A 14555-nucleotide genomic window follows, 5' to 3' on the forward strand; every position below is an offset into this window, starting at 1 on the left:
AACTTCTTGCTGAAAAAGTGAAATTTTCGCGACGGAGTTGTTTACGTAAAAACCCGCAGTCCGTGATTTTGCGTTCGATTTTGCAGTGACCTAAATAGGCCACGACGTCGAAGTCATGTCCTTCACGTTAAATTCACTCTCCGGCAACGCTATTGCCACAATGCGTAAGTATTTTCCTAACTAACGGTTTCAAGAGTGAAGTTTTTGTGTTTGGATAGTGGAAAATCGATTTTTCTTACGTGTGGATTTTTTTTTGTAGATCCCATAATGGGCAGCATTGCCGGTGGAAGTGGATTCCTCGCACAGCCTATCGCTACGACCAGTGCTTCGTTATTGGGCAACAGTCAGATGGAGTATGCCCGCAAACAGAATCAAACACAACAATCCGGAGTTGCTCCGATGGATCTGGAATCGGCTTCGGAGAGGGATTCGATGAAGGAGGTGGTGGTTGGAGAGAAAAAGGACAAAAGTGGTCCGCTCGGGGGAGTGGAAGCCGGTGGGCAGATACTGTTTAATGGGTTGATTCCCCAGCCGCAAGGGTTTATGATGATGGCCCCGGGAATGATGAACATGATGGATGGCTCATCGCTGATCGGAATGCAGACATTTCCCGTTATGACCGCTCAGCAAATAAATCCGGGCGTGGAACTGAGTCAGCAGAATCTGGGAATCGTTAGACCTGAGGATGGCAGCAAGGAGATCATTTACTGCAAATCGTGTACCATGTTTCCGCCGAATCCGAATTTACCGTCACCGAAGACGATTGATCGTCCTCCCGGGTGTAGAACGGTCTTCGTGGGCGGTCTTCCGAACTCCATAACCGAGGAAATTATCCGGGAGATTTTTGAACGATGCGGTGAAATAACGACCCTTAGGTTTTCGAAAAAGAACTTTTGTCATATCCGGTTCGTGTACGAGGCATCAGTGGACTCGGCAATCTACCTATCCGGTTATCGGGTCAAGCTGAGTACCGGAGGGTTCAATTTCACCTCACCGGAGCCGAAAGATCCGGCAACTTTTGGACAGCTGCACGTCGACTACGCCCATGCTCGAGATGATCAGTACGACTTTGAATGCCGCCAGCGGAAGCTCCAACGAGAGCGTCGCCATCGGGAACGGGTCGAGGACGATCGCCTCAGGCCGCTGTCGCCTCAGCCTATCGCCCACTACACCGAACATGAGGCCACTTCAGTAGCTGAAAAGCTAAAAACCGACGAAACATTCATCAAAGCGGTTCAGACATTGATCGCCTGGCTCGAACGTGGCGACTGCAACAAGAAAAATGCCAACAGCTTCTACACCATGATCCAGAGCACCAACTCGCATGTGCGGCGCCTACTTAACGAGAAAGGCATCACCGATGAGGAACTGTGCCGCGCCAAAGAGCACTACCGGAAGCAGATGCAGTGCATGTTGAGCCAATGTAAGTAGACGCAGTTCTCCATTTTTGTTGCTCTTATTTGGCAAAGAATCTTAGCCTAGATCGATCGACTCCTAATGAGGCGCAAAAATATGTGGTAAGAAGCGACCTATTCTAGATTGCTAGCACACACACAAGTCTCCCTATCCCCCTCTCTCTCTCTCTCCGACTATTGCTTTTTCCCGATCAGAAACATGCTCATCAAAACCATTGAAGTAAGTTGGGATGGGGTGCGATGTGTTGTTTTAATTTAATTTTTCAAGTGAAAACATGTAACAGAATTAGACATTGTGATTTGAGGACGCATGAATATAGGTATATGTAGCTGCTCTAGAAATGCCGTCAGCATTTCTCCGATTATTTCTGCAAGACGTTCAGTTAAGATTCCTTAGGGAATTATTCAGCAATTTATCTATAAAAATAACGGCGGAACTTGTGCCGTAGGGATGTAGAAACTCCATAAATTAATCATTCGTTTCAGGTATTCATTTGGTAATGGGTAACACACGGTGAAGCATGATGTTGGATCTTTCTTTTTGTCGACCTTCTTCAGAGAAACGTGTTGGGTGACGTAGATCTTGAAGCTAAATTTATTTTATTAGTTACAAACCTTCAATGGTAGAGTTGTGTTATACTTACATTATACTTACAAACTAGCTGTACCCGGCAAACTTTGTCTTGCCTACTGCGTTTTTTGACGTTTCAAGTCGCTAGCCAAGTTCAAGTTCCCGTTCAAAATGCATGATAACCCGATTTTTTAAAACTCTCAATTTTTCCATGTTTTTTTTGCTTCATAAACCTTCCTTGGGTGAAAACTAACAGAACAAAACTTAGACGACCCAAATCGGACCATCCATTCGCAAGTTATGCGCGGTCCCACGTATGCCACTGCATTTTTATATATATAGATTGGTCTCTTATGGATATACGATGTCCAACAAATTCGTTTGTCTCTACGGCTATCAATGTAGTTTCAATCCAAACGTGGACACGACCCTAATCACAATTCAGCATTTACAAGTATATCTAGAAGCTCGCTCAGTTAAGCGATGCAAATACGCGACACTTCCAACAGCTCGCCCAACGACCTAAAACAACTAATATTGGATTCATTTTAATTTTAAACAATAATATAATTTACTTACTACTGTCAGCGATCAACTATAGGCTTGACTGACTAAATTGATTAAACTAATTCACGGGTAATAAACTGTGAAATTAATCTATATCGGTTCTAATTCAGTTGCTACATCAAGATGGCTTGCCAAAAATGCTATCATGATTTTTAAATAACTCAACGTACATACAGTACTGGCCAAAATTATAGGCAGTGATGGTGATGCGATGTTTAGGTTTATAAATCTCCCTTTGAAATAGCTTTATTCAAATGCAATAACTTTGGTATTATTGTTTATTGATCACAAAATATAATTGCATTGTTTCCAACATGAGGTGAAACTTAACGAAAGAGAATGAATTTAAATCTTGAATTTGGTCGAAAATTGTCTGGCCAAAATTATAGGCACTTTAAGACCTTCTTAAGAAAGTTTGATGTTCTATCCTCTCTCTCCTCTTCTTGGCGTAACGTCCTCACTGGGACAAAGCCTGCTTCTCAGCTTAGTGTTCTATGAGCACTTCCACAGTTATTAACTGAGAGCTTCCTCTGCCAATGACCATTTTGCATGCGTATATCGTGTGGCAGGCACGAAGATACTCTATGCCCAAGGAAGTCAAGGAAATTTCCTTTACGAAAAGATCCTAGACCGACCGGGAATCGAACCCGTCACCCTCAGCATGGTCATGCTGAATACCCGTGCGTTTACCGCCTCGGCTATATGGGCCCTTTGATGTTCTATCTCAGACGTTAATAATAAAAATCATCAGGATTCTCAAATATTCTGTTTAGCAGAACTGTTAGTACGGTTTAGAATCGAGATCACTAATTTATGAGTTTATTTTTTGTGTTTTATAAAATGTCCATGACAGGTATATCGAGATTCTTGTGATTTCTAGTTTATAAATTTGAAGTTAACAGTAAATGTCCTCCAACCGTGTCTAAATGATTTTAAGTTTGGATAAGTTGTAATGGATTAGTTTTGATTGTGTGGCATTAAAATTTATTATTTTGAATAGTGAGGTGAAGCGTTGGCTTGTTCGAAATACCTGTAGCCATCATTACGACCAACGTTCTAATTGAGATATTTCTCGCGAACATTGAAAATAATTCTGACATACCAAATGGCATTCAGTCTACCTTCCTATTAAACGGGCAGTTCAGCTTTTATTGAAGAATTGCAGTCTTACACACTGTTAGGCGCTGTCCATAAACTACGTAGACTCATTTTGGGCCATCTTAGAACCCCCCCTCCCCCTCCGTAGACTTTTGTTCATACAAAATTTTCGAAATTTGTATGGAGCGTAGACTTTGGCCAGACCCCCCCGTCCCCCCCTAAGAGTCTACGTAGTTTATGGACAGGCCCTTAGTATCCAGTCCCACTTGTCGTTGTAAGTTTTACAGCTACTCAAAAAAGCGGTGTCCAGTTCGATACAGTAAACAAATTACCAATGCCTCGAATGGAGCCAAAAACATGTCTATTGGAACAAAATACAATGGTATCATGTTGTTTGATTGATTGATTTTATTGCTTTTGAGGAAATTCACTGGAATATGGGGTGTCTGTTAGTTGGCGAGTAGAATAACGCCATATACAACTTAGCATCCAAACACGATTGCAAAGAGGTGGAGTAATAATAGTGTGTGGGGATATATTTTCTGCACAAGATATTGATCCCCTGATTTTATATAAGGGTATGCTGAATGCCAAACGATCATCACCCTACCTATTGTGTAGGATAAACATTTTGATGAAAACTTTAGTTATAATGGTGATAAATGGTACTTCCAGCAAGACAATGATTCATATAACAAGTTGAAATATCAATTCTTTTGATGATGATTAACCTGGGCTTGTTAGGGGAATATCTGTAAATAAAAAGAAAATCGCGTTAAGTACTGTTCCTTTGAATTCCACTAAGAATTTGCATCCTTTGACAGATACGTATTTCGACCTCAACTGTAAGGTCGTCTTCAGTGTCTTGTACTTGACTCGACTCAAGTACAAGACACTGAAGACGACCTTACAGTTGAGGTCGAAATACGTATCTGTCATAGGATGCAAATTTTTAGTGGAATTCAAAGGAACAGTACTTAACGCGATTTTCTATCAATTCTTTGTTTCAAAGCCATGAATTTCTTATCCCAGCTTAATCGCCAACTAGCCTAGTTAACAACCGCATTGAGAACACTTGATCATCAGTTGTAAAATTATCATTGATCATCAGTTGTAAAACTATCAAACTAAAAATTGCCAGGTACTCGTTGGAGTTTTCATAGGTATTTGATCAAAATACACCAAACGCCAATGGCCTTAACTAGTGATCCCGATTCCAAACCGTGTCGAAAGAACATTGAAAGCTCGTGGAAGTATTATAACCTCGATTTTAAGTAGTTTCAGAAATAAGATATCACGCTGTCTTTAGCAGGTCCATATAGTGCCTATAATTTTGGCCAGGTAGTTTTTGACCAATTTCAATATTGCTTTTTTCACTGAAAATTTTCCTTGCTTCGCTGAACAACATGACGTTTTCTTCCAGCGAAGGCTTACGCGATACAGAAAACCGCTGAATTTCACACTAACACTGCAGAAAATCTGTCAACAATAACTCAATACACATGCATTTTCAGCGAAAAGATCTATTTGCGTGACAACAATCCACTCCCATGACTACCGGGCGGCCGCCGTCAAATATCAGGATTGCCAACTGTCCGGCGACTGCTGTCAGTTTTCTTTGTCGCCGAATCTGGCGCTGGGTCTTCGGCGCGGAAACCCAAAGGTGGGAATAAAATTTTGGGGTTTGCGCGCAATATTTTGATTTTATTTTCTTCATTGATAATCGTTCGAAGTAAGAAACGTTGTATTGTTATTACGTAGTCAATAAACAATAATACAAAAATTATTGCATTTGAATAAAGCTATCTCAAAGGGAGATTCATCAACCTCAACATCGTATCATCACCACTGCCTATAATTTTGGCCAGTACTGTATGTACAGATTGTTTTGCTAAGGATGTTGACGGTGTCGTGTCATTGAATTCATGACAAAAGGTTGACAATACAACATCCACCCCTCAAAATTAAATGAGAATCCATTTATACCTACATGTTTAAGTAACACGTTGAAATGGATGCTCTGGGATTTGATGAGATTTCATCGGAGCCTTGGGTCATAGACTTATATCACCGACGAACTGACGTGACTCTCGATCTCAGGACATGACCGAAAACATTACACGATTAATTCAAAAGCCAGTGATCGCAAATGTCAAACTGAAGTGACGTTTGACAAAATGATGACGCCCATGCAGGCGTCGTCTTGACCGAATAATTTGTAAACAAAAGCACGTGATAGCCGGTAATATGAGTCTGCTGCTTCGCGGGCACTCAGAATGTAGCATTTTACGGTTTACTTAAGCATTTGAATATGAAAATTGAATAATTTAGTTCAACGCCTCAGCCGTAGTTAAATAACACCAAATTTTGGTGGTTGTTACCATCTGTATACGCACCGGATTCAACGAGCGTCGCGACGATGTTGCTGTCTCTGTTGCTGCTGCTGGTGCCGTTAAGATATCGAGTGCTTAGGCGATCACTATTTCACGTTTCGAACTGAGAAATATTATCAAATTGAGAACTTACATTGTTTAGTCATTAATAAATTGCTTCAAGAACATTTACTTTGGTTCTTATGATGAAATTATTGTGTCCTGATGTATAGTTAAATAGCAAAATAGCAAAAGAACGGCAACGGCAGTGATGACGATGAGGGCGACGCCGCCGACGACGCCACAGAATGTCAACATCCACGCTACAATAAATCCAAGAAAATAATGAAATTATGTGAGACTTATGAGTGTTCAAAGCTTGCAAAAAGCTATATTTTGAACAGAATTAATTGATTTTTTTCTTTTCTTCGTCAATCATGTGAAGTATGAGTAATCATTCCCATTGTATTGACGTTTATAGAGCATCGTTCGACCTTTGAAAAATCTTTCCATTCGAACACACGTTTGCGTGGTATTATTTAAGAGTGATCGATATTTTTTGGTCAAAATACTTCTGAACAAAAATCAACAGATGGCATTAGTGTTTCAACGGTTTTCAATTTGAAATTTCGGACGCGCATTTCATGAACCTTCGTACTAGCCTGCACGTCAGTTTGTCGGTGCTTATATTGCTGAACTCTGCGCAAACTTCGCAATTGCAGATGTAATTAGTTATCTGATCCGTCATACCTGGCCAAAACAATGACTCTCTTGCTGCACGCAAACTGTAATCTATGCCAAGGTGAGCAGTGTGCAATTTGTCCATGAACTGCCTTCTGAGTCGCTTCGGAACAAGAACTCTGTCACCCTTTAAAATAACTCCCTGACACATCGTCAATTTATCTTGTAGGTAGTTGTTGAGCAGAGGTGGACAAAGCACAACGGAAACGATATAACCAAAGAAGGGAACCGGACTAAGAATGAAACACTTCATGTGAATGAAACTAGAAAAATACTTTAATCACGCCTGAACGGGTTTAACACAGGGTACTGAATGAAATAGCATTCATTGATGCGCGCGTGGCGCGCTCGCTCGGCTCTGCTGTGGAAAGTTTTCGCAGGGTTGATCTCGCCTTCGATCTCGCCGAATGCCACACTGAGAGGAAACAGTATTGCATATTCCCAACAGTAGTGCTCGGTAACTTAGCAGCTCGTCATCCGAATCTTCTTTTTTCTCCGGTCAACCGTTAGTCAATACTTGGCACAGCTTGTTTATTTATTTATTTATTTATTTATTTATTTCGTCAACCGTTTGTAGACTACATACATACATAATTTGTTCTATATTCTATTGTATCGTACAGAGTTGAAATATTGTTTTAACTTTACGCGAGACATGGTCAAGTCGATAGATAGTCGTAATGCTTATTATAAATTAACATCATTCTATTGATTGGGCTGAATTTCGCATAATTTGTACGATGATGACTGATCGCAAATATGTTTCGATTTCTTAATTGTCGAGTCGGAGTATAAAAATTAAAACAGAATAGCAGATTGCTGCAATCTACACGTTGCGAAACAATGTCATTTACAAATGTTATCATAGCATATTCACGACGTTCCTTTAAAGTTTGTATGTTTATTAGCATACAACGTGATTCATAAGAAGGAAGTGGAAAAGTTGTCCATCTCAGTTTACGTAGAGCAAATAGCAAAAATTTCTTCTGCACCGATTCTATGCGTTCTTCATGAGTTTTCATAAATGGGGACCAAACAATACTACAATATTCAAAAATCGATCTCACTTAAGAAATGTACAATGTTTTGATAGTGTATGGATCGTTAAAGTTGATACTAAATCGCTTTATGAACCCCAGCATGTTGGTAGCTTTATGAATTATTGTATTGTAATGATCGATAAAACTCATTTTAGTATCTAAGATCACACCTAAGTCTCTAACTCTTTCACATCGTTCAACGATTTGATCCCCTAAGGTCACACTAGTTATATGCTGGTTCCTTTTTCTACTAAAGGTGATAGAATTACATTTTTTAACGTTTAACTGAAGCAAACTTTTATTACACCATATGTAGAACAAACGTATTTCGTTTAGATATATACTAGTGTCTTCTTCACTTTTGATTTCCATGAAAATCTTCATATCATCTGCATAAATTAATATCTTTGAATGCTTGAATATATAATATGCGTCGTTCACATATAAAATGAAAAGAAGAGGACCTAAATGTGAACCCTGGGGGACACCAGACGTTACATTAATGGGTTGAGATTTGCTACCTTCGAAACGTACTGTTTGTTTTCTATTTGTTAAATATGATTGAATCCAAGAAAGCAGTTTATCATCAATTCCTATTTTCGAGAGTTTGAACAGCAATAAAGGGATATCTATGCGGTCAAAAGCTTTACTAAAATCAGTATATAGAGCCTCCACATAATTGCCGTGGTCCATAGCATTTACTGTGAAGTTTACAAACTCTAGCAGGTTAGTTGCAGTTGAGCGGCCCTTGAAAAACCCGTGTTGAGAATTCGTTATTCTGTTTTTCACTTGATTAAACATTTTTTTATTAACAATGGATTCATACAGTTTTGGGATACAAGAAATAATTGCAATTCCACGGTAATTTCGTATGTCGGACTTTTTTCCCGATTTGTATATAGGGATTAAAAATGAGTTTTTCCAAATACTGGGAAATGCAGATAATTCAAGGGACATGTTAAATAGCCAAAATAGAGGAGATGTCAACTCAATTGCAAGAGTTTTCATAAATACTGGGGGAATTCCGTCCGGTCCTGATCCTTTTGAAGCGTCCAAACTTTTTAAACCTGTTAAAACGTCCTCCACATTGATATAACTTACATGAACATCTCTTGAAAATGAGGGCATGAATGAAAAATATTCTAGATCACGATCATTCTCGGAGAAAGTCGTATAGATATCTTGGAAAAATATAGCGAAGAGATCGCAAATCTCCTTAGAGGTTTCAGCCGTTTTTTCATCTAATATCATTTTAGAGGGGAAATTACTTGATTTTGATTTAGTCTTAACATAATTGAAGAAATTTTTTGGACAAGACTTGATTTCGTTCTCAGTTTTCGCATTATACTCTTCGAGTGTTATACTGATGGCTGTATTTAATTGGTCACATATTTCCAAATATTTTTGTAGATTTTCATCAGTGTTATTCTTCTTATACATTTTGTGAGCTTTTTGCTTCCGGTTTCTTAAATTTATGATATTTTTGTTGAACCAGACTGGATGTTTAAAATTTCCATGACGCCTTTTCATTTTAGTAGGAACTTCTTTGTCGATTATTTCATATAATATTTTATAGAAGGTACCAACCGCATTTTCAATATTATCTTCACTTTTCAAGATTGATTGCCAGTCTACCACATTTAATTTATGCTTTATGTTGTCATAGTTTGCTTTATGGTATTCGAATACTTCCTCATATTCATAGTCATTAGATCTCGGAATGTTGTGGACGAATAGAGAATATTCTATGGCAGTATGAAATGCTTCGTTTTTCCATAGAGGAGAAACACATGCATTAACGCAGAAATCCTCGTTAACATTGGTCAATAATAAATCCAGGTAACAATTTTGTTGATTTTTTACATTATTTATTTGATTTAATCCCATAATGGCAATTTTGTCGAACACAAATTGTAATGTTTCGTTGTCCCCAACAACTGGTAACAAAATACCTTCGTTGTCTATGTCTGGTATAAAATCAGCATTGCGTTGATTAAAATCACCGTATATGTGGAGTTTTATTTCTGGGGGTAGCTGTGATAAAATTTCGTCAGCGTTAGCGAAAAAGACTTCATATGCCGTTTTATTTGCAAAATCTGGAGGAAAGTAAACTGATGCAAATACATGTGTTTCACCCGCAATACAAGTTTTAACCCAAACATGTTCAAACTCCTTAACTTTCGATGAGTTTATCAATTCCGAGTTGAATTTAGAGGACACCGCAATAACAACTCCACCTCCTGACTTTCTTTGTGACAATTGTAAATTGCGGTCGTCTCGAAAAACATTAAAATCACTTCCAAAAACTTCTTCACTTTTTATGCCTTCATCCCAACTTGTTTCAGTACCGAGAACAACTGAAAAAGATGAACTTAATAAATTTTTATGAATCTGCTTGATTTTCAACGAGCTTCTCATACGATTAAAATTTTGACAGTATATTAGAATTTCATTGGTATGAGATTGAGAAGAAGTTTTTGAAAGATTGTCATTATTGATTGCGTTAATACCTGAAGATATCTGACAACATTCTGTCTCTAGCGTCAAATTATTCAAAAACTCGATTGTTGACAGGAACACGATGAGCAATGATTACTGAAAGAATTCCGCATCGCCGGGCCTAATGTCCTATTACAGCTGGTAGAAGAACTCGTTTGCGGGAGTTGGCAGTCTGCACGAATCGTCTGGTGAATCCGATGAGATGTTTAAAACATCCTTCGAATTTGCATCATTAAATTTGGAAAATCCTACGGACAACGTTTTAACTTCGTCCATAATTTCCATGATGACTTCTGACGGAAAGTCACCTGACGCTGATGCAATTGACAGAAAATCGTGACGATCGCTATTCATTTTTTCGATTATCCGTTCCACTGAATCACTTATATTTTGTTTGATAATATCCACAAACCTTGAATTGCCCCTACGTACAATTTCGCCAATTTGGTCAGCGGTTTCCGTTGATGAAGGCTGTTGTGCCATGCTGCTCAAACCGTCCATAATGTTTTTGCTGTGGGTTGCATTTTCGCACCAACGCTGCTACAAAACGGTCAACCGCCTTTCAATTGCATCAGCCATATCCAGCATAATGGTAATGCCTTCCAACTGTGTGTGTATTTTATGTTGTTGCTCCATTTGTCGCATGCAAAGCATTTTTAGGTCGACGGTCTCCAAAAAACTTGAGGCACACTTTTTGCACAAAGGGAGAACATAATTCCGAAGATTCTCCTCCCAATCACGCTTAGCGCCTATGCATGCTGCATGGAAGCTTTGTCCACAGGTTCCACTACACATCCACACATGCTGAGTGCTTGATGCACGGCATTCCGGGGCGTTGCAAATCATGATAGTAAAGCACACAAAATCGCGCACGACGGTCGAAGCAAATTTAAAGCTGACTTAATAAAAATGATTAAAATAAAAAAAAACTAAATACGCGCGAGGTGCGGGAGCAATTAAAAAAGGCGTCCGAACTGGTCGACGACCGATTGAGTAGGCTTGTACAGGGTTTCATCCTTTCTCGTTTCGTCGGCGATCTCTTTGAATCGATCATCTGATAGACTGGTCACCTGGGTCACCTCGATTACGTTGACGTTCGAACTCTCATCAAAGGCTGCGTCAACTCGATTCCTCTGAAGTATTTCAGCATCAGCGGATGCTGATTGCTTGGCCTGCCGTTCCTTCCCAATCGCTGTTCTCGAAAGCACATCTGCGATGTGCATTTCGATACCTTTCTTACATTTAACTACGATGTCATATCGTTGCAGTGCCATCATCATCCGGTGTAGTCTGAGTGGTGCGCTGGTGATAGGCTTCTTAAAAATATGTTCGAGCGGTTTGTGGTCGGACTCCACAATAACCCGAGGTTTTCCAGCAACGTATTGATCGAATCGTTTGCAAGCGAAAACGATCGCCAAACATTCCCTCTCGATAGGGGCATAGTTGCTTTCGGTCTTCGTTAGTGTCCTCGATCCATACGTCACCGGTCGTCCATCGTGCATCAATACCTACGCATCCAACGCCAATTTTGCTTGCAACACATTGGATTGTGAATTGTTCGTCTGGGTCATAGTAGCGTAGGTGTTACAAAATGCTTAATTTGTTGGAATGCTTCGTCGGCCTCGTCGTTCCAAACATACTCCGACTCGTCACGCGTTAACTTGCGAAGAGGTGCACTTACGTCAGTTAGCCTTGGCAAAAACTTGGCGAGATACGTTGATAATCTAAGAAACGTCATCAGTTGCTTCTTGTTCTTCGGCGTTTGAATTTCTGCGATAGCGGAGACCTTGTTCGGGTCCGGCATCACTCCCTGATCCGTCAGTACGTGCCCAAAGAAAGGGACCGAAGATAGGGCTATCTTCACCTTCGAACGATTAAGCTTCAAACCACTTTCCTGACACCTTTGCAACACATTCCTCAGGTTTTGGTTATGGTCCATCATGGCTTCCTCCACCGTTTCTCCACATCCGAAAACAATAATATCGTCTGCCAAGCATCTCACTCCTTTCAGCCTGTGGTGATATCCTGCGGAGATCATAGTAGGTACTGATGTTGGAGGTCACTTGAAGTACCAGAGCTGTCATGAGAGGAAGTATTCTAGTATCGGTGTTGAAGTCTCGAAGTCCTGAATCAAGAGTTCTATCTACATGGAGGTTACTACCATTTTATATAAGTGAATATTGAACCCCGCTACCCCTAAACTCCACAAAGAGACATTGCTGGTGAAAAAGTCTAGCCGAACAAGTGGTTGCTCAGGCAACAAACTTCGGCTTCCAGTATTGAGCGACAAGAAAATCAAGTTCCTTCGCAAGGGACTGCCTCAGGAACGGATTTTATCCGTTGAGTTAGGCGAAAAACTATTCAAGTTCCTTCACAAGGAACTGCCTCAGGAGCGGATTTTATCCGTTGAGTTAGGCGAAAAACTATTCAAGTTCCTTGACAAGGTACTGCCTCAGGAACGGATTCTGTCCGTTGAGATAGGCGACGATATTTCCAAGTTCACGTAAAAGGTGAACTGCCTCAGGAACGGATCCCTTCCGTTGAGTTAGGCGATAGAACTTTCAAGTTTACCCAAAAGGTAAACTGCCTCAGGAGCGGATTCCATCCGTTGAGTAAGGCGACAAGTATTGAAGTTTGCCTTAAAGATGGACTGCCTCAGGAACGGATTTTATCCGTTGAGTTAGGCGATGAAACATCCAAGTTTACTGAAAGGTTAACTGCCTCAGGAGCGGATTGTATTCGTTGAGTTAGGCGAAAACTAGTAAAGTTCATCTGAAAGGTGAACTGCATCAGAAAAGGTTATTTTCCGTTGAGTCAGACGATCATGGGTTGCCCATAGCAATACGATTATGAATCGAAATGTTTCCAAAAATGAAACCCTGAGAAATGAATGCTGTCGGCATACAGACACCCCACTTCTGGATACCAGGACAGAACAAATAACCTTGTGCGACAGAAGTACTTCAAGTTGAACGATTACACACCAGCAAGATTGCTCATATGACGAAGCAGAAGATACGGAAGGAGAATAGAGCACATTTTTCGGGCAAAAACTCACGCCTCCAAGTGCCAGTTGCCCTTCCTGGCCTTCGCCGAAACATTTTGGGAAAATCGACCATCATCTTGAATGAATAGACAAAACTCGTAAACTCACCCCTTTCCGTCCAGCAGCAATGGTACTATCTTTAATGAAATCTCCTGACGATCTGGATTATCGTGAAAGCAATTAGACGTCCGTCAAATCACCATAAAGGAAGGAAGATGTGGTGATATCCTGCGGAGATCATAGTAGGTACTGATGTTGGAGGTCACTTGAAGTACCAGAGCTGTCATGAGAGGAAGTATTCTAGTATCGGTGTTGAAGTCTCGAAGTCCTGAATCAAGAGTTCTATCTACATGGAGGTTACTACCATTTTATATAAGTGAAAATTGAACCCCGCTACTCCTAAACTCCACACAGCCCAAACACCACTTGTTGCTGAGCTTTTTGAAAAAATCTCAGGTGCACACGAAACTCCGAAAGGCATTTGTCTCCATCTGTAAACGTTCATGGGTATCCAGAAAGCTGTGAGATCAGAGCTTTCTTCGTCTAGCTGCAGGTGCCAAAAGCCGTTCTTATTAAGTGTAGAATTAGCTATAAGTTAAAATACACATAAATATAAACAAAAAAAAAAGCCGTTCTTCGCATCCAGTACCGTAAACACTTTTGCCTTCGTGAAGTCTGGTAACATCTCCTCGATGGTCGGAATTTGATGATTCACTCTTTTTATTGCCTGGTTTAGGTCCGACGGATACAAACAGATGCGTAGCTTCTCTCCCTTTTTCACTAAAACCAGGTTGGACAGGCATTCCATATGTCGATCCACCGGCTCGACAATGCCCTTCTCCTCCAGTTCACTTATTTTCGCCTTGAGCTCCGGAAGATACGCCAGTGGAATCCTGCGTGGCTTTTGCTGTACCGCTGCAGTAGATTTGTCTATTTCAATCCGGAACTTACCGTGAAACTTGCCGTCCCCAATAAACACATCTTTAAGCTTACGCATTGTTTGGGTGCAGTCCTCCTGCAAGTCATCAATGGTGTAGATGTCGTGAACTTTGATGATCCCCAAATCTATCGCTGATTGTGCTGACAATAGTGGTGGACGAGTTTTGCTAACTACCACAAACGTTAACTGTTTGGATCCATGCTTTAACTGTATATCCAGCTTCACCTTGCCTTTTGGAGTGATTATTTTTCCTGAGTAGCATCGCA

General features: G+C 40.3%; 1 protein-coding gene across 1 annotated transcript in view; it reads left to right on the top strand.

The window, feature by feature from the left end:
* LOC109431296 (ecto-NOX disulfide-thiol exchanger 2) overlaps positions 1–14555 on the top strand; it is a 27165-nt gene continuing 12610 nt past the window's right edge. The window contains exons 1-2 of the mRNA XM_029868416.2: positions 1–164; positions 260–1423. Of these exons, the coding sequence (XP_029724276.1) occupies positions 116–164; positions 260–1423 (1213 nt within the window). The 5' untranslated portion in view covers positions 1–115. The remainder of the gene's footprint in view (positions 165–259; positions 1424–14555) is intronic.

The sequence above is a fragment of the Aedes albopictus genome, chromosome 3 (genome assembly GCF_035046485.1).
Source record: "Aedes albopictus strain Foshan chromosome 3, AalbF5, whole genome shotgun sequence".
Classification (NCBI taxonomy): Eukaryota; Metazoa; Arthropoda; class Insecta; order Diptera; family Culicidae; genus Aedes; species Aedes albopictus.